Genomic DNA, 20,740 nt, shown 5'->3' on the forward strand with positions numbered 1-20,740 from the left:
AAGGCAGGGCGGGGGAGAAGGGAGGAGAGCAGGCGCAGTGGGGTAAAGTGCAGCAGGAAACCCTATTGCAGGATTCTTCCTGCAACGGGAACGCTAGTTACTTTATAACTGAGTTTATGAACCTGTTACTTTAAGTCTCTTATTACCCTGAGTCAACTTGATAAACAGTCAGAAAATATAACTAGTTCAAGTTTTCCTCAAGGCTTCTGCAATCACATATTTTGTAGTGTCTGAAAGAGTACATTCTAGGACTTCCTTTTTAAGGTCTTTTTTAATTAATTCAATGATAGGCATTTAAAATTGTATTAATTTTTAAGTTCTTTGCCTTTTAATACACATAACATAGAAAATGTCTGAAGTGCATGTATTCAAAATGGTGCTGCCATTATTGCTTCTCAAATAAAGCTTCCATTTTCTAATGGGTCTTTAAAAATTGCTCTTTATTCTTTTCTGTGAAAATGGAGGAGGGGGCAATAAGGCATGGACAGTAAGAGCACTGGCTTTGAAATGCAGAAGGCCATGCTTCGGCACCCAGCTGTGTGACCTGGGGGAAGTAGCCTAACCTCCCAGGACCCTGGTGGCCTCCTTCCTTGGAGACTACAGAAAGGGTTGCTGTGAGCATTTTCTGTTGTTCTGCATATAAAACAGCTAGCACAGTACCAACCTCATATTCAAAAGTTTGTAATTGATAGTCACTACGTTTGTTTTAATGATGATGATGACAGGAAAATATTGATTGACACAGGAGGTATTTGCATTTATTGGAAAGACTCATTTTAGAAGGAGCTGTTACCTTCAGGCTTGACTGCAGTGAAGTTACCATGTACTCCCAATAATTTAGGTACGGAACACCGCTTCATATACCTAATATTCAGAATAAGAGCAATTCCACAGCATTAAATGATGTGTTTAATCTGTCAGATATGTACCTAATTTAGTAATAAACTCAGTGAAATGATGACCCTTCACTGTGTATAATGGTCTTTATCTTAGTGAAGATCGACATAAGTGACGCTCCCCCGACTTACCTTTCTCGCTTTTCATTGCCTGAAGCCCCAGCTCCACTCCAGGTAGGCCGTGGGCACTGCGTTCTCGGTGACAGGACGTCGTGCTCTATCCTGGGCGACAGTTGAAGCGAACAGCACAGTTCACTCAGAACCAGGTGGCACTGTCAGAGAGCAAGGCCAAAGGGCATGTCAGTGATCAGAACGAGTTCTTTGCTGTTTTCTATCAAGTTTGCATAAGTGTGTTTAGTGAAATAACCACCTGCAACTTTGTGGAATGTGTTTTTATTATTAGATATTAGATAGCATAATGTAGTTATGGTTTTTGTTGGAATGTCAAAATTCCCAGATTGATGAGTAAAATAGAACTCTCCGGTTGAACTTTTGTCGTCATTGTCAATATGGATTCATTCATAGGTTGCAGTCTGGGTTTTGTGTTATCATTTGCTCCATGAGAATTGGCTCTGAAGTAATATGTGAAAAAAAAATCCATTATTAAATGATAAAACATTGGAGCTTGCTCATACTTAATTGCTTTATAATTTATAGACCAGACTTACTTTTCTTCTTTCTAAAAATATTTGAAAGGCCAATATTTTGCCATTAGTTCTTCTTTAGTTAACATTCAAATGCATTCTGATGGGGAAAATGTGATGTATTACTCTGATTATGTAGTGAAATAATTGATCTTTCCTTACTTAGGAGCAAAATATAATTGTAAGAAATATTTTTAAAGCATAAATCCTAACAGCACATGAGTTTCTGAAATAAATTATTTACTCTACATTGGAAAAAAACTTCAAACTTAAATGATGTTTTGATATAAATAAAAGGTCTTTATGTCAATGAGATACAGGTATAGCTTTAAATTTTAATTGCTTTTTATCCTAATTGACTAGTTTACAAGCATCATACACACACACACACACACACACACACACACACACACACACACACAAAGAAAATGGTGGGAATATCAAATAAAAATCTTGTTGGAGATTTATTTTAAGCATTTGTTTTTCATAGTCCTTGTTTCCACCTATTTTCACAGAAACATTAAAAATTAGTAAATTGGGCCTAACTGGTTTGGCTCAGTGGATAGAGCATCGGCCTGCGGACTGAAAGGTCCTAGGTTCAGTTTCGGTCAAGGGCATGTACCTTGGTTGCAGGCACATCCCCAAGTAGGGGGTGTGCAGGAGGCAGCTGATCGATGTTTCTCTCCCATTGATGTTTCTGACTCTCTATCCCTCTCTCTTCCTCTCTGTAAAACATCAATAAAATATACTTAAAAAAATAGTAAATTGGAATGAAATGCATAAATCTTTTAAGAATTACAATATAATTTTTAGAAAAATGAACTAATAGGGGAAGAAATTATTGGCGTTAGTTATTAAATGCAAAAAGATTTGTTGAAATATATAGATGTTGTAATGTATATGAGATTACTATACCTTTTCTCTGTGTTAACAAAGACAGTTAAAATTTATGTTTTCATATTTTTGTAATACACCAAAAACTTAAATTGATACAGAATAAATTCTAAATCCATGCCATTAGATATATCTTATATTTTATATGCTAATCTTAGTAAAAGAAGATTTCTGTTTCATCCTCATAGCTACTTTTAAAAGTCCTAATGAAAATTCACATTGATTCCATAGGGATATTGGTTAAACACAAAAATCTTGCAACATTGATGGTCTTTTCTCTTTGTATGTTATTATTAAAATATTTATTTTTATTTATAAGCACATAAATTTAAACAAACAAAAAGAGTGGAACAGTAAACCACTACTTGTATCCAAACAAGATATCTACATTTCTTTCAACAATTAAAATTAAATCCCTTACTCCACATTAGCTTAATTAAGAAAAGAAGCCGTTAAGACACTTTAGCTTGCATTCAGTATTTTTTAATAATATTTCCATTCAGGGGATATTCATTTAATTGGTCAAATGTTTGATACTGCTACAAAACACTTTTCACTGCCATTCTCAAGGACTAGTCATTGTTTTCTGTAGATATGGAAAATATGTATTGTAATCCTTTACCTTGAAGGCTGTCTAAAAGAGAATAATTCCATTCCATTAATTCCAGGTCAAATATGAAGTAAATGGCTACAAGTATCTGCAATAAGTTTTCACTATAGACAAAAGTAATATGTATACTATAGACTGCTATGCATTTTCCTTAATTATTTGGATTTTTAGGGAAATATATATATATGTGTGTGCTGATGTAGATATAAATATAAAATATATAAAAGTAGAATGACTGATTCTGATTGTTTTTCAGGCCTGATGGAATCGGAACAGTTTCAATGGAAGAAAAAGAGAGATTTGAGGAGATAAAAGAGAGACTGTCTTTCCTTTTAGAAAATCAGATAAGCCATTTCAGGTATGTACTCCCTTCATTAATACAAGTATTTGCTTTATTACTTCACTCAACCATCCAATCGCCTGCAAATGTTTATGACTTTTTGCAACTACCCAACAATTAGGAGTAGCTTCTCCACATTCATAGGTCCATGGTCTGCTTCTCAGCCAGCCATTCAGTTTCCACTGATCATTTAAGTAGGCCCCTTCCCTTTCAATGTCTGTCCCAGAGTCCCTCTCACTTGCCTTGTGCATTTCTCCTTCCTGCATAGTCTCTTCATGGTAACTCTGGTGACTGTTCCTCCCTCTCTCTGTGTCATCAGGCGTGGAGACTCTCAAGTCCCGCCTTCAAGCAGAACCTTTCTCAGTTCTTTGGAAAAGCTGAAGTCTTATCTGTACTTTGCACTGATCACATGGTTCTGGCACACATCTTTGGGTCACTTATTTCTTTTAAATTTACATTCTGTGAGAACAGGGACCACAGTGCCTAGCACAGTTCCTTGCTCAGAATTAAGTACTGATACTATGAAACATTTGCAGAATGAAAGATAAATATCTTGATAATATTTCTTTTCCCCTGATTATAGTTAGCTCAGTAGAACTTAGTGGGTTAAAAACAGAAATATGCCAATATACTTCATTTTCTATCACTCTTATCATTAGATCCTATAAAATGTTGCCATGTCTACACATTGTGGCTTATAGCATGCCTGTCATTGTAATCATTCCATGTGAACTTACTGAAAAAATGAGCTCAGTTCATATTCCCCTTTAGCCATTTGAAAATATTGTTATTTAACCACTAGAGGCCCGGTGCACGAAATTCATGCATGGGGGCGGGGGGGGGGGGCAGGGTGTCCGTCAGCCCAGCCTGCACCCTCTCCATCTGGGACCCCTCGAGGGATGTTCGATGGGCAATCGGACATCCCTCTCACAATCTAGGAATGCTGGCTCCCAACCGCTCGCCTGCCTGCCTGCCTGATTGCCCCCTAACCACTCCCCTGCCAGCCTGATCAACATCTAACTGCTCCCCTGTCAGCCCGATTGCCCCTAACTGCCCTCCCCTGCTGCCCTGGTCACCCCTAACTGTCCTCCCCTGCAGGCCTGGTCCCCCACAACTGCCCTCCCCTGCAGCCTGGTCCCCCACAACTACCCTCCTCTGCCAGCCTGGTCACCCCTAACTGCCCTCCCCTGCTGGCCTGATCACCCACAACTCCCCTCCCCTGCTGTCCATCTTGTGACGGCCATCTTGTGTCCACATGGGGCAGCCATCTTGTGTGTTGGCATGACGGTCAATTTGCACATTACTCTTTTATTAGGTAGGATTTGAATAGTGTATGCCTAGCTGCTCTGGGCCTCAATTTTCTTATTTGTGATATGAAAAGCTTTAGACTGTGGAGGTTTTTTTTAATGATCTTGAAGGAAGAAATTCTCAAAGAATATACTGTAGATCTGTTCCCCTACATTAGTGATTTCAACTGGGCTGGTACTATCACCTTTAGGTAAGTGAATGAGGGAGGATTTTCATTGTCACAGTAGCCAGGCACTGGGACAGTCATTAGTTCTGGGTTTAGGAATGCAGTATATGGGACAGTCTCACACTGGAGAATTGTTTTGCCTAAAAGACCAATAGACTCACATTAGGGAACACTATTCTTGAAAGCATAGTGCAATTCAACTTACAGGATTAAGACTGAATCCTCTTCTGATTTTTAAAAATAAATAAATGGAGATATGAGGAAGGCTTTTGCATTTGCAGAGAATGTTTCTGCATTTGTATTTGTTAAGAGTATTGTCTTTTAGGTTGTGTAGAGACCCTTAACTTTGTATGTGTCTCTCAGTCACACATACTTTTCCATTTTTTTACATTGAGGCAGAAATTGTCTGTCATTCAGTTCAATATCTATGTTTTTTTGTATTAATGCTTCCCTCTATAAGTAACAGATCCTACCTCAAACTGGTTTAAAGAAATAAATGTATACGTCATCACTTGGTCTCAGGTAGGATGAACTTCAAGTCAGGCTGACTTCAGTAGCCATGGCTCTGTTTCCTGGTGGTTCTCACATAACTGCCTTCCATCGTGGGATGGCTTCATCCCCAGATTGGTAGCAAGACCACAGAATTCCTTGGCCTCACATCCATATATGCCATTTTTCAAAGGAAGTAGTGGCGCCATCTCTTTCTGTGATGCTCTCTTAAGACCATGACGTTATGTTAGACAATCCTAGCAAATTCTACCCCTCATATCTCATTTGCCCTAAATAGGTCATGAGGCAGTCCTGTACCAAACCCGGTGGCCAGGGGATGCCCAGGCACTAAGTGCCTCAGGCAGTTGCTGAGGAGTATGGGATCACCATGATTGATTAGCCTAATTGGGGCCACCCCACCAGGGCAGTTCATTCCCCCTCCCTGCCCCCACAGCAACTATACGGGGAGGCAGGGAAAGGCAGTTGTTCACATAATTATTCCCCTCTCACAGTTTTGTTCTCTGTTTCTCTTAAATGCACATCTTCTTTTAATAATTTCTCTAAAGATATACTTTTCAGCTTTTATCTCCTTAGCACTGAGGACAAGAACTAAAAGGAACCAGTCTAGACATTTTGAGCTGATTTTTATATTCCCTTTCGATGTTTGTAGAGTTTTATAAATTTTGCCAGTTCTGTGGGGAGGTTTTCTTAGTCCATAAAATATTGAATAACAGGACCTGGGACTAAAATAAAACAAGAAATTTTAGGCATCCACATAAGAAAATATATAAATATGTATATTGTCCATGAAAATAAGGATTCTACCAAATGATCTTTCTTAGTCACTTAGGTTAAAATTTAGAAGGAACATAAATTACTTATCAATTCAGGCTAAAGAAGTAATCACAGTACTATTCTTAACTCATATAGAAATTTATTTATTTAGATCCATAAATTTATGTATTCTAGAAATGCATTTCAAAGACACAGATAAAATAATAAGGCAAAATAAATTAACAATAAATGAGGAACTTCTGGTTAAAGATGGCAGATTGATGCCTGTTTACAAAGCTTCCTCCTAGGACCTAACTAAAATAACAGAACACTATTTTTCAGAAGACAACCCCACAAGGACAACTAAAGTAAAAGAGGAAAAGAGTTTTTGGAAGCCAGAGGGATGAATGGTATCTAATTTAGCCACCCAGGAAGAACTGAATCATAAGATGGCAGTGGGGAAAACAGAGAAGCTATCTGATTTATGTCATACGATCACCAAAGTGTTTAGGAATTGCCCATATCAAGCCCTTCTAGAAAATAAGAGTGAAGGACAATTTATTGTAAATGTGCTTAAAACTCACTTAGATCCCTACATCTCTTTTCCACCTCAGACTGCTCTGTGTTCCGTTCCCCAATCAACCCTTGGGCAGAGCACTGCAGATTCAGTCTCTGAAGAGGGTCAGATTAGAGGGCACTTGAACTGGGGTGGAGGAGGGGAGGAAACAACAGGCACAGTTGGAGTTAGGATTATATGCAGACACATGGAGATTAAATAAACGTTTATTCTGAAATGTGAGAACCACAGCCTTCTCCTACCAGCTCATCCCCTTGACTCCCAAAATGCTGGCAGACAGGCAGGTAGGTAGGTTTATACCTCCCCAGCCTGTTACCAGTGTCTTCCCATCGGAGCCTGTTTAGCCCAAGAGAAAAAAAAACTAAAACTCTGGACAATAAAGACTTGCATGGATACAGCCCAGTCAGATTCCCCTTCAGCGAAGACCATGATCTACATGCACCCAGTTAGGTGCATGTTGCTTTTATTCAGGTTTTCAATACCATGCTTTTGAAAATGATCAGAGAGCCAAAGTCATCAGACATTTGAGGAAAGTATTTGCTATGGAAGACAGAGCCTCAAACAAATAAATACTAAAAAAGCAATTTGGAAAAAACAAGCACAAAAATTATATGGGAAGAAAAAAATGGGGGAGGGGGCTGGAATGAATTACTGATATCCTTAGAGAGGTTTGAGAAGATAGAGCATCTATAAAACAAAAATAAGATGTTGTTAAAAGAAAGGAAAAAACCTTGGAACAAATAGAATCTCTTACAAATTATATGCAAATGACACACAAATACATATACACTACTGAAAGAACTGGTTAATGAAAACTTGCAGAAAGTAGGGTTGGGGAGAGGAAAATCGGAATACAACAAAGATAAGAAAAAGATCTGCTTAACAATATCATGATTATAAATAACTTGAGGCCCGATGTACAAACATTCCTGCAAGAATGGGCTTTCCTTCCCCTGGCTACTGGCACCGCCTTTGCTCTGGCCCAGAGCTGCCTTTCCGCCTTCCCACGCTGCCCAGGGGCCCGGAGTGGCAGGGGCGGTGCAGAACGCCTGCGTCATCGCCTTGGCGACGATGCAAGCATCCCGCCCCCGGCCAGAGCACCACTCCTTAGCTCCCTCCATCCCCTGCCCTCCCCCTCATAGCAGGCATCCCACCCCGCCTGGCCACTCTGTGCCTGTGTATGCAAATTAACCCACCATATTTGTTGGGTTAATTTGCATGCTCACTCCTGATTGGCTGGTGGGTGTCGCAAAGGTACAGTCAATTTGCATCTTTCTCTTTTATTAGTGTAGAAGATAGGAATTCCAGAAAGAGATAAGTATAAAGGTAGGAAACTTTGAATAAAATCATCCAAAAAGATTTCCAGAATTAAAAGACATAAGTGCTCAGATTGAAACATTTAGTACCCAGCACAATGGATTAAAATATTTACTCATCAGGGTACATATTCATGAATTTTCAGATTCTTGGTGATAAAAGAGAAGATCCCAAAATACAAAGAATCAGAATGTTTTTCAATGTTAATTTATTCTAGAAATGTTTATTGAGTACCTACTATGTGTCAGGCAGTAAACAACAACAACTAAAAAGATCCTTTGCTTCTGCAGCTTTCATTTTGATCTGAGGGGTGATACTATATAACCAGAAAACGGTGCATCAGTGATTTCATAGTTCTGAGGAAAGATTACTTTCAACCCAGAATTCTGTACCAGCAAAAGTCTTGATTAAGGGTAATGGTAGAATGATATTTTCAGATATGAAGAACCTCAAAAGATAATGCAACTTACCACGACAAAGGAGAAAACAAAGAAAAAAGAAGTGTTAAGATCCTTGTAATAGGAAATCAACCTGAGACAGGAGGGAAGGTTATGGTTAATAGACTCCAAAGTGGTGTTGCCCAGCCAGCGTGGCTCAGTGGTTGAGCGTCAACCTATGAGCCAGGAGGTCATGGTTCGATTCCCGGTCAGGGCACATCTCCAGGTTGCAGGCTTGATCCCCAGAGTGGGGCATGCAAGAGGCAGCAGATCAGTGATTCTCATCATTGATGTTTCTATCTCTATCATTATCCCTTCCTCTCTGAAATCAATAAAAATATATTTTTTAAAAAGGCTCCAAAGTGGCAATGGAGCTTAGAGAGCAACCAATTCTCACTGGAACAGGTTAGAAAATTCTTCATTATTTTAACATGTCTGGAGTAGAGTGTGGAATTGTATTAATTAGATTGTATTAGATTTTGGTGTTATATTAGACTAGAGGCCCGGTGCATGAAATTCGTGCACGGGGGAGAGGGGGCAGCATGTTCCCTCAGTTTGGCCTGCACCCTCTCATAATCTGGGACCCCTCGGGGGATGTCCGCCTCAGGCTTAGGCCCGATCACCCTGGGGAGCAGGTCTAAGCCGGCAGGCAGACATCCCTCTTGCAGTCCCAGAGCCCTAGATTTTTACTGCCCACCTGCTCACTGCTCCTTACCGCTCGGCTCACTGCTCCTTAGTGCTGCTGTAGAGGCGCGAAAGACTCCCACCACTGCTGCCGGATATATACATATCAATTTTTTCTGTATGATAGCAACAAACATATTGAAATTAAAAACAATACAATTTACAATAGCAACAAAAATTACAAAATATTTATGGTTCAATTTGACAGAGATGTGTGAAACCTGTACACTGAAAAATACAAAGTCTTTCTAAAAGAAATTAAGGAAAACCCAAATTGATCTATAGATTCAATGCTATCTCAATCAAAATCCCAAAAAGATTTTGTAGAAATTGTAAACCTGATTCCAAAATTCACAAATGGAAAAATGTTGTCTTGAACTTCATCAACATTAAGAACTTTTGATCTTCCAAAGCCATTTTTAAGGGTATAAAGAGACAAGTCCCAGAATGTGAGAAAATATTTGCACAGTACATATTCCACAAAAGACTTCTACCCAAATTGCATGCTTTAAACATGTGTAGTTCATTGTATGTCACTTATCTTTAAAACTTTTTTTTTTAAAGCTAACTGTTTCTCTTCCATAGTGGGATGTTTAGAATAATATCTAAAACTGAAACATCAAGAATTAGAAATATTAGCAGGTAGGTTAAGGATATGACATTTAAATGCCAAAAGAATCAGCTAAAAGTTAAAAATATTTTTTCTAGAGTAATTACTTGGGGAATGGGGTAGAACTGACATAAAGGACTTTTGTTTTTCATATAAAACCTTTTAGAAGTTTCCTGTTAGATTATGTACATATATTACTTTGATGAAACTACATACTGCATCTAAAAGTGGCTAAGTAAAAGAACATCTTAATCATAGGACAGGTCTATGCAGGCTCATTTATCTGAGTATTTAATATACTAAAGTGGGAATGAAGAGGATTTCAATTTATTCCTATTACGGATTAAACTTGGTTGAATTTTATTTGATAATTTAGTTTTTTTCCACTTCGTGTTGTTATTAAAGAGCTGTCAAAGTGGTAAAATCCCAAAATATTTATCCTGAAAGGCAGGCCAAAATGATTCCCTTTTCCAACTTGTATTGTAAAGATTAATTAAGGTTCTGTGTCGTTATTTTCTGTACTTTATTGATTCAGGATTACTTGTACTCTATAAATGTGTTGAATTATTTACACATCCTGGGCAGCTAATGCTAATTCAGAACATGCCCAGTGGGACCTCAGAGCCCAGCAATGCTAAATGTAATCTGGGGATCAGTAACATTCCATTCATAAAATGCATCACCCACAGGTTAATGGAAATAAACAATAGGCAAGACAATGAGTGGATTATGCAAATACACTGAAAAGATTTAAGCAAGGGGAGGGGACAACAAGAACCCAATTTGTGTTTTATTTAAACTCGGATTAAGGTTTATGGTATACAAAATGATAAAGCCACTTTGCTAATTTGCTAATGCTCTAAGAAGCACCACTACACAGGGAAAACTATCAAAATAGATTGGCCCTGGCTTTTTTTGTGTGTAGAAGAGGCTAATAGGGTGCAAAGAGATGAGATTAAGTGAAGGAAACTTTTAACATGAAATGAACAGTATTCTGAAGAAAAATTTGAGTGATTAGATTTACAAGACATTTATTTGCATTTATCTAAGACAAAAGTTTCATGAAACTAAAACTCAGGCTTTATATTCAACTACTGCTTTGTAAGAAATCTTTCTTTTTCTTTTTCATTCAAATTCGGTCCTATAAAACAAATTCAACTTAAAACACAAGTGCCTTTTAGGAAAACCTGTTCAAATGATAGTGTGAGAAACGAATTTCATTGTGAATTACATCTTAGATAATATGTCCACCAAGTCCCTCAGTAATGGCAAAGGACGTGGCAATAAGGAAACTTTCTCAAGTTGTTGGTTTGGAGATTTCTAAGTCTGAGTAAGGTGCATCCTGGGGACAGCCCAGCTGCTCGTAGCACTTGGCCTTGGAGCTGGAGCAGTGGTCTGGGAGGGTTCACCAAAGCCAGGAGGCCCAGCAGGAGTGACCTAAAGAGGAACACCCCCCCACACACACACCGCCCCTTGTAAAGAGCAGTCACCTCTCATCACCATGTGGCAGTAACTTCTGAGGAGCCCACTGGAGCTCCCAGCCTCTGGCCCTGACTTCAGAGCATCCGCAATACCTGCCCTTCAGTTGTGGGTGTGTATCGGATGCACAGGCCTGAAGGATTCGGGATAAATGACTCTCCTGGCTTAAGGGTTTTGTGTTTTGTGGGGGGAAGAGGGAGAGTTAGACACCAGTGTGAACAGGCAAATGTGAGGGGATAGGGGAGCTGGAACTTTGTTGGTCCTAGAAGTTATGTCAGTTGTGTGTTTCCATCTTAAACCACAGGGATAAATGGGGGAAGTCATTTCAATGTTATCATAGAAAAGAAATTATTAGGGAATGCTTTTTAAAAAATATATTTTTTTATTGATTTCAGAGAGGGAGAGAAACAGTGATGAGAGAAAATCATTTATCGGCTGCCTTCTGCATGCCCCACACTGGGGATCAAGCCCACAACCTGGGCATGTGCCCTTGACCGGAATTGAACCCAAGACCCTTCAATCTACAGACAGACGCTCTGTCCACTAAGCCAAACTGGCTGGGCTATTAGGGAATGCTTTTTAAGTATCTCTTTACTCATATAACCCTAGCGGTTCTTTTCTGATTATTATATTCTTTATGTACATGTGTCATCAAAACTTTAGAACCTTTTTCATTGTAGTTTGTACCCTTATTAAGACATTTAAATCATGGGACTAGGTGAACATCAGCATTAAAAGTTTCCTGGATGGGCCGATGCTGTTTTAACCACTTGTCATTGTTCTGTCATGCCAGGTAATAGAAGAGGGGATGGTTTAACAGTTTGGATATTAAAGGTTTGACCTTTGTTCCTCCTTTTGTTTTTGAAGATACTGCTTTCCCTTTGGACGACCTGAAGGTGCTCTGAAAGCTACACTTTCCTTACTTGAAAGGGTATGTTTGAACATTACTTTGCAAATACTCTTCACGCTGTCAATTGCTGGGTGTCTCAGCTGTCCAGGCAGACAGTCTCATTCCTCAGGAGTGTGCTCTCCTTTGAGTCCATTGTGTTTCACCAACTTCTCACGTTTCCTTGCTATCTTCAGAATTTCCCTATCCCCTGCTTCTTCCTCCCAAAGCCTTTCTGAAGCGCAGCTTGGCCTCATATGCTAAGTTGATGGCATCTTTTTGGCAATTTTCTGTTTTTTAATCTTGTTTCCTCCCATCATGAAATAGGTGTGGTAGTTTTTTTCAGTCAAGTATAATGAACTGTTTTTCAGACTTCACAGTTGTCTCATCATTCCCCCTGACTTATTTGTGCTTCTACCTGTCATAGTCCTCATACCTAAAAGAGTTTATCATTTAATATTCACAAACATATCATTCTTTTTATTCTAAAATCATCTCAGAATTTATTTCAATTCAATCTGTGTATTGCTCTAAATGAATTCACAAATTGTAGAAATTCATTTCCCCTCAAAAAATAAATAGCAAATAAGGTTTCATTCCATGCTGAAAATTGGTTTATTAATGAAAGTATATTCTCCACTCCTGTTTTTGTGATAGATTAGGTTTGAAAGGGAAGTATCATTTTCATCTGTTTATAAAACTTTTCATATGCTCATTGGAAGCTAACAGGTAAGTGGGTGGCCAGTTCCTATTCCTTATCAGTGTTAAAAGACAATGTCTATGCCTTAGCTGGTTTGGCTCAGTGGATAGAGCATCGGCCTACGGACCCAAGTGTCCCAGGTTTGATTCCAGTCAAGGGCAGGTACCTCGGTTGCAGGCTCCACCCCAGCCCGGGCCCTGGTCGGGGTTAGTGCAGGAGGCAACCAATCAATGTGTTTCTCTCACATCAATGTTTCTCTCTGTCTTTCCCTCTCTCTTCCACTCTCCCTAAAAAAAAAGAAAAAGAACAATATGTAGGAATCACCTATGGCCCATGATTTGATCATTCTGATGCTGATTAATCAACTTCAAGCACTTGTTCCTGTCCGTTTTTCAGCCCAGTGCACTCTAGATTGCATTGTTTATTAGCACCTCAATGAAAACCCCAAAGGGATTTTAGGGATTTAAAGGCTTGGGAGATGAGGACTAGAACTAGTTGCTGAGGTCTTTCACATATAAATTGGTTTCATCTACATATCCCTATCTTATCCTTGATTACTGTGCATTGTGTGAAAGAAATATTCTTGTAGGAATTATCTGTTTAATTAGAATTTTTGTAATATTAAGAGCTGCATGCAACCCAAGCTTTTCAAAGGATATGTCTCATCCTATTCATTAAGGTACATGGATAAGATAAAATCCTAAAAGATAGCTTTACTTTTGGGAACCGCGTCCCATCCTGGGTACCAGCCTCTCTGTGAGCTGGTTTCCATGGCAGAGCTCCCTCCTCCCCTCCCCACCCCCAGCAGGGAAGAGTTAGTGGTAGCAGTGATGCCCCATGCCCTGCACTGACAGGGGGCAGGATGGACAGTGACCTTTATTGCAGTTGTAGTCACTAATCATGTCTCTTGCTGAAGTGAGGGAGGAATGGTAAAAGCCTTATCTTAGTTTTCATGTCTCTGTACTTACTGACCCCTTAGCAAAATAGAATAAAATCTACATGTGAATTCTTGTTACTTAGTAAGAAATATTACCTGGTTTCAACCCTGGACTCACCTCATTCTAATTTTAACAGCTACTTATTTCTATTATTTAAAAGGTTGTTACCATGGTAAGGCCTAGTGGAAAAGTTTATAATTCTGCCTATGGTACAAAACTAATCTGATATTCAAATTTCATAAAAATAATAGTGCATGTTAATGCTTGTACATTTTTTTACTACAAGTGGAAAGATTTTTCTGACTATAAAGAGTCTAATGTTTAGTTCAAAAATAAAGTGCCAATATGTGTCTATTTTAAAGATTAGTACTATGAGAGTATGATGAATAAATGAAGTTGATGGAGAGGAAGCTTTCAAATGATGCAATTTGTTGTTTTCAAAAGGAAACTTTGCCTAACAAAATTAAAATACGTTGTCAGGATCACCAATGCTAGAACCACTGAATACATTTGAGATTATAAGATCCTTAGTGCCAAGACTTAGGGAAATAGAAAGAAATAATGAAGCAGGAAATGGGTGTTTTCATGTTCTATCATTATTTCTTCCCCAATAAAAGACTAATAGGATAGTAAGAACACTTAAGTATCGTCGTCTTTATAGTAACATTTTGCTATATACTTTATAATTTGAATGTAAGCAAATCAGGATAAAGCCATTAACTTTATGAAAAATAGAGTTTGACTAATAGTGTAATCAGAACTTATTGTGAGCAGTTTTATCACTAGGAAATTTTTAAGGAAAGTTATCAGCCATTAAATGAGTGTTTAAATACATTGTATTTTGAATTATGGATATAACTGTATTTCCCCCTTACCAATAGTAATATTTTTAAAGGGAAAAGTCCAAAAACACAATTTAGGAACCCAATGGAGAATAATCAGTTTTTTCTAAATTAGAAAGTTTCCATGTCTTTCAACACTTGAAACTACATTTCACAGAGACAAAGAAGTTTTCTCCCTCGTGAGTAGATCATAGTAACTAAAGTTTAATTAGTGAAAGCAGTGGTCTTGATTTTTATAGAGCACAAAAAGTATGCTTCTTCTTAATGGAGTTTTGTTATTGTTTTTATTTATGTTGCTCAAAACATTTAAAGCTTTGAAGTTAAGAGATAGGAGGACAAACTTTGTTTATTGCTTGTCCCAGTGATGGTAATCCTGATCTGAAACAGCTGCTCTAATGGTGTCATGGGTCCCTGGGGGAAGAATGACAGTCACACTGAATGGTGGCTTGGCCTGTGGGAGGTTTTGATGTGCACAAATGAGGCTTCGGCAGGAGGAGCCAAGATTAGAGGATTACTTCCCAGTTGTGAAGTGCCGACTAATTACTTCCCCCGTGTTACCTAGGACCCCTCCTACTAATAAATAGTCAGGTCTAGAACAATTTGTATAATTTGTTTTTAGTGTTTTATGCAATCTCTCTCCCTCTCTCTCTCTCTCTCTCTCTCTCTCTCACCCTCCCACCCCCCAGGTTTTAATGAAAGATATTGCCACTCCCATACCAGCAGAAGAGGTGAAAAAAGTGGTCAGAAAATGTCTGGAGAAAGCCGCCTTGATCAATTACACTAGACTCACAGAATATGCCAAAATAGAAGGTCAGTGCAGTGAGCAATTGCCGAAGTGGCAGCGAGAGCCAACAATGCCTATTAACTGAATTTTCTGTGAGAAGCCCTTTCCTTTTCTGAACAAACCTGTGCCCTGGCAAAGGGAAATGTCTCATTAAAATCTCAGCTGGTGAACTGAAGAGCTTTTTCCTATTCATTGCTTTAATATGCCTCCTGGGACTCTGCTTGAATGAAAGACCCAGGATTCGTGCTTAAGTTGTCCTTTGTTCTTATTTTGAGTTTGCAAGAAACCAAGAGGTGTTTTCATGGGTTGTGTTTTTTGGCATTACTGTAAGTATGTCTAACATTTAAACTATGGACGGTGTATTCTTTCCTGATCAGTAACAGTGTAGTATTACATAACTTTATTTTCTATTCTGCAGTGTCACTCAGAGAAGGGTGAACTTGTTGATTATCATGAGGGCTGAAATAAATGGATAGAATTACTTGCAACTTTTAATTGCTTACAGTATATTGATGCATTGGAAGATTAGATCTCTTGAGAGGACTGTGCATTTTTTTCTCTTTCTTCAGGTTTTATTCATTGAGGAAACTGTCATTTAAGATGTTTAGAAATAAGTAGGTTGAAATTTGTGGCCAAGTCACACAAGCAGTTTTTACTCAACAGTCCTTTGATTGATATAATTAAAATAGAAAGGACCTTAAATTTTCTACTTTGATTATAAAACTAGCTTGTTCAATACATGTATCGTTTACTTAGGGAGGAAAAAAGCTTGCAATGTCAAATATTTATGTCTAACTATAAAAAGTAAATCATTAGAAAAAATTTAGTCACTTTTAATATAAAGTTTTACATGATGAATTATAAATGTATTAATTAGATGCTGTTATAATAGTTTCATCAAAATGGTGACAATGGAAAAGGTGACTATAATTGGCTGTGTTATATCCTTTCTTCTCTCCAAATCTGATCAAGCTTTCTAACAAGCATGTGATAACCAACCTCCTGAGTGATTAACAAAAAAGCCATCCCATCACTATAGCAACCAATATTATATCACGAGAGTAACAACATGAAACCTCCTTAGTTACCAGTTTAACATCATTAATTATGATATCATGTTGTGTTAAAGCACAAGCAATGAATATTAGATCATTTGGGGAAAGTGGAAGATAAACAGATTGGTTTTCACATTTTGAATACTCGTTCAGTTTTCATGTTTTGGGAATAATGGGTGTTACGTACACAGATTGAAAGAATTAATATAAAAGTAGACATATTAAAACCTTTCAAATCTGGCAATGAGAAAAATGTGGACAACCTGAATAAATACAGTATTGCTTTATCTAAATATTATGAATCCTATCCAAAAAAAAACGATGAAAATCTTTTTTAAAATGTATCTTTATTGTTGAAAGTATTATAGATGTCCCACTTTTCCCTCCTTTGCCCCCCTCCACCTCACACCTGCACCCCCAGGCCTTCACCACACTATTGCCTGTCCCCAACACACACACACACACCCCCACCCCCGCCTTCCCTCTGAGATTTGTCAGCCTGCTCCATGCTTCTGTTGGTCTGGATCTATTTTATTATTTTTGTTCTTAACTGTCTATTTGAGTTCATTATTTTGACCATTACCTAATACTTCCTGGAACGTACCCTCTCCTATCTGAGAATATTCTAGGAAATGGATCCTAGAAATCTAGTCAGGTAGGACTACTGAGCAGTCTCCTTTTCAAAAAACAAAAGGCATGCTTATTGGATGAGAAAAGCTTCTATGCTTTTTATTATCCCTCCCCCACCCCCACCTTTGTTTTGTGTCTTAAAAAATAAAGAGCTTTTCTTTTATGCTTAGGATCAGACTAAGAACAAAGTCACATCTAAGTTAGTGGGAAGTGGGCTACCTTTCTCGGCTGGATTGGCCTACTGTGTTATGTGAGCAGCATGGCTGGAGTTTGCTTCTCTCCTAAACTGTCTTTTCTTATGTTTTAGGCCCAGCAGAAAAGGAAACAGGTAACAGATGCTTGTGCATGCACGTGTTATTTCTAACGTGGTGCTGCTGTGTTTTGATATTATGAGTAGCCCTTCCCTTTTCAGGACTCCCATTGGATCATTTTAAGATGGTGGAGAAAACTTTGATTTTATCAGAACTATCGAGAATGCTTTGTAGGGAAACGTATAGGCCATTTATCTCTGTAAAAGTTCAGCACACGTTTCTGATATGAATTCAAAGCAAAACACACCTGAGGCTGTGTTAATGTTATGCGTTATTTTTTAAGCATAGACGCTAATCTTATTTGGAAGCTGTTGCCAGTATTTGAAGAGCTCTTTCAACCAGGAAAGAGGACCATCTTTCCTTTATCACTCCTGAAAAATAACATGAGAGTGAGAAACACCGATGCTGTTAAATAAAAAGGAAGCAGCTCTTAACTTGGAAAGTTGTTAATCATAGGGAGGAGCAGAGGTTATGAAATCCCATCTCAAGAAATTGCTGGGAAAGAGTCGATTTTGAAAGGTTTTGTTACTTTTTTCTAGTGTCACTTATCACAGTTGTAACTTTTATGTTTGAATATTTTTATTTATTGACTCAGAGAGAGAGAGAGGAAGGGAGAAATAGAGAGAAGGGAAGGAGAGAAACATCGATTTGTTGTTCCATTTGTTTACGCATTGATTGGTTGATTCTTGTATGTGCCCTGACTGCGGTTCAAACCCACAACCTTGATGCATCAGGACAACACTCCAACCAACTGTGCTATTCAGCCAGGGCTGGAATTATTTTAGTTACATTTGCTGTTACCTATTTATCCTACCTATCTCCTCTGTAGCCTCATGAAGGCAGGATCCTGACTGAACTTGTATTCCAAAGTCACTGTTGTATTCCCAGCATCCAGGACTATGCCACTGACATGAAGCAGGCACTTAATACTTTGGAGAGGGACAAGAAGTTAGTTTCATCTGAAAGCAATGGAGAAAGAGAAGAGTGATGAATGAACCTTTCCAGTCCCAGTTTGCTTATTTCGTCAAATTTTGCATGCAGTGTTATAGACAAGTTTGCTTGGGTTGTTTTTAATTGAAGTCTTCTATTAAGGCTTTGTTTCTTTTTCCTTTTTTCCCTACATTTTTCTTTCCTTTTTTTTCTGAAGTATTTGACCCCTCCGAGAGTCAGGGACAAAACACTCAGAGCCAGGAAAAGGGAGGAGAACACACCTATCATGGTCGCCAAAGGGCACTTTAGAAAAAAATGAATTAGGAAAAAGGAATGAGACTGCCAGTCCCTTTCATGACAGCCCATTGTGACAGCAACAGTCCAGTGCTCTTTAACAAACTTTTTCAAAACCTCTATGGCACTTTATCCCCACAACCTTGCTGTGGTGAACACAGTTTTTATAGTTTGCACACAGTAGTCCAGGGTTGTTAGTGGCCCTCCCACTGCCAGAGAGTAAATGAGGAGGCCACCTGGGACGAGAGTCGGGTGTCCTGATCCCCCGCCTACAGGGCTCCGCTCCTTCCCCTGTGAAATACGAAGGGGGGTCACAGTGCACCTTCAGGAAGGATGGGGCGCAGACTGTTGCCCTGTTCCCATTAAAGAGCCCAGGAAAGGACATGTGCTGTCGTCCCCTCTTACCTCATTGCCACCAGACGGAAGCCTTTCCTTCACATGCATTGAACATCCACACCTCTGCTCAACTGGACAGCCTGACATGAGGAAAAAGGCCTTTTAAAAATTAAATGCTTGCATAGAGAAGAGAGAAAAAAATGAGAGTAGTCTCGGTAATTTAAGTGGATGGAACAGAAAGCTAATCTCAAGTGAAGAATGTTCTGAAGTAACAGAAGAGAGGTTTTTAAGAAATGTATTTCTATTCCTTCAGTTGCATTTGGTTGTGAGTTAACAGGGTTACTTAGAAATGATGTTAGGGTGCTTAGAAAAGTGAGTAAAAATGAGGATATCAGTTGAATGTGTAAGAGCGCAAATGCTGGATAAGACTTTCAAACAGCACTCTCTAGGGCATTATAATCATTATCCATTGTTAGTTTGTAGAAAAGAGTAAAATTCTGCCCAAGACTTGTCATCATGTTCTCTAACCACTGCCTATTGCTCCAAAGATTTTTTTTTTATTTACATTGCGTCAGTAGTTCCTTAAACAACTCTTCAAACTAGAAACCAGCTATAATAAAAACACTCAGAAATATTCAACACATGGAGGCAAAATAGCATGTTATTAAATAATGAATGGGTTACCAATGACATCAAGGAATAAATTTAAAACTTCCTGGAAACAAATGAAAATGAATACACAACAACCCAAAATCTATGGGACACAGTGAAAGCATTCCTGAGAAGTTCATAGCACTACAAGGCCTACTTTAAGAAATAAGAAAAATCTATAATAAATTAACCTTAAAACTAAAAGAATTAGAGAATAAGAAAATCCCAGAGGAAGCAGAAGGAAGGAAATAATAAAGATCAGAGTGAAAATAAATGACACAGAGTCTAAGAAAAAAAATACAAAAGCTGGTTCTTTGAAAAGATAAGATTGAATAACCTCTAGCCAAATTCATTAAGAAAAAAAGAGAGAATCCACATAAATTAGAAACAAAAGTGGTGAGGTAACAACTGACAACATAGAAATACAAAGGATTGTAAGAAAATATTACAAACAACTATATGCCATCAAATTGGGCAACCTGGGCAAAATGGGCAAATTCCTAGGAACATACAATCTTCCAGAACTGAATCAGGAAGAATCAGAAAACCTGAATAGACCAATATTAACTAATGAAATTGAAGAAGTAATAAAAAAAACTTCCAGCCAGCAAAAGTCCTTGACCAGATGACTTCACAGAGGAGTTTTACCAAACATTCAAAGAAGAACTAGCACCAATACTCCTCAAACTATGCCCAAAAATTTAAGTAAAGGGAATGCTTCCAAGCTCTTTTTATGAGGCCAGTGTTATCCTAACCCCAAAACAAGATAAACAGACTACAAGGAAAGAAAATTACCGGCCGGTATTCCTGATGAACATAGATGCTAAAATCCTCAACAAAATATTAGCAAATCAGATTTAGCAATACATTTAAAAGATTATTCACCATGACCAAGCGGGATTTATTCCAGGGATGAAAGGCTGGTAAAATATTCAAAAATCAATAAATGTGATACATCATATAAACAATGTGAAGGATAAAAAAATCTCATGATTGCCAAAACCGGTTTGGCTCAGTGGATAGAGCGTCGGCCTTAGGACTGAAAGGTCCCAGGTTCGATTCCAGTCAAGGGCCTGTACGTTGGTTGCGGGCACATCCCCAGTGGGGGGTGTGCAGGAGGCAGCTGCTCAATGTTTCTCTCTCATCGATGTTTCTAAC

The 20,740-nt window shown here is 38.4% G+C and overlaps 1 protein-coding gene across 1 annotated transcript in view; it reads left to right on the top strand.

Annotated features, from left to right (window-relative positions):
- CADPS2 (calcium dependent secretion activator 2) overlaps window positions 1-20,740 on the top strand; it is a 486,663-nt gene that overhangs the window by 362,839 nt on the left and 103,084 nt on the right. Inside the window, exons 14-16 of the mRNA XM_054725984.1 lie at window positions 3,301-3,402; window positions 12,093-12,156; window positions 15,278-15,401. Of these exons, the coding sequence (XP_054581959.1) occupies window positions 3,301-3,402; window positions 12,093-12,156; window positions 15,278-15,401 (290 nt within the window). The remainder of the gene's footprint in view (window positions 1-3,300; window positions 3,403-12,092; window positions 12,157-15,277; window positions 15,402-20,740) is intronic.

This window comes from Eptesicus fuscus, chromosome 14 (genome assembly GCF_027574615.1).
Source record: "Eptesicus fuscus isolate TK198812 chromosome 14, DD_ASM_mEF_20220401, whole genome shotgun sequence".
NCBI lineage: Eukaryota > Metazoa > Chordata > Mammalia > Chiroptera > Vespertilionidae > Eptesicus > Eptesicus fuscus.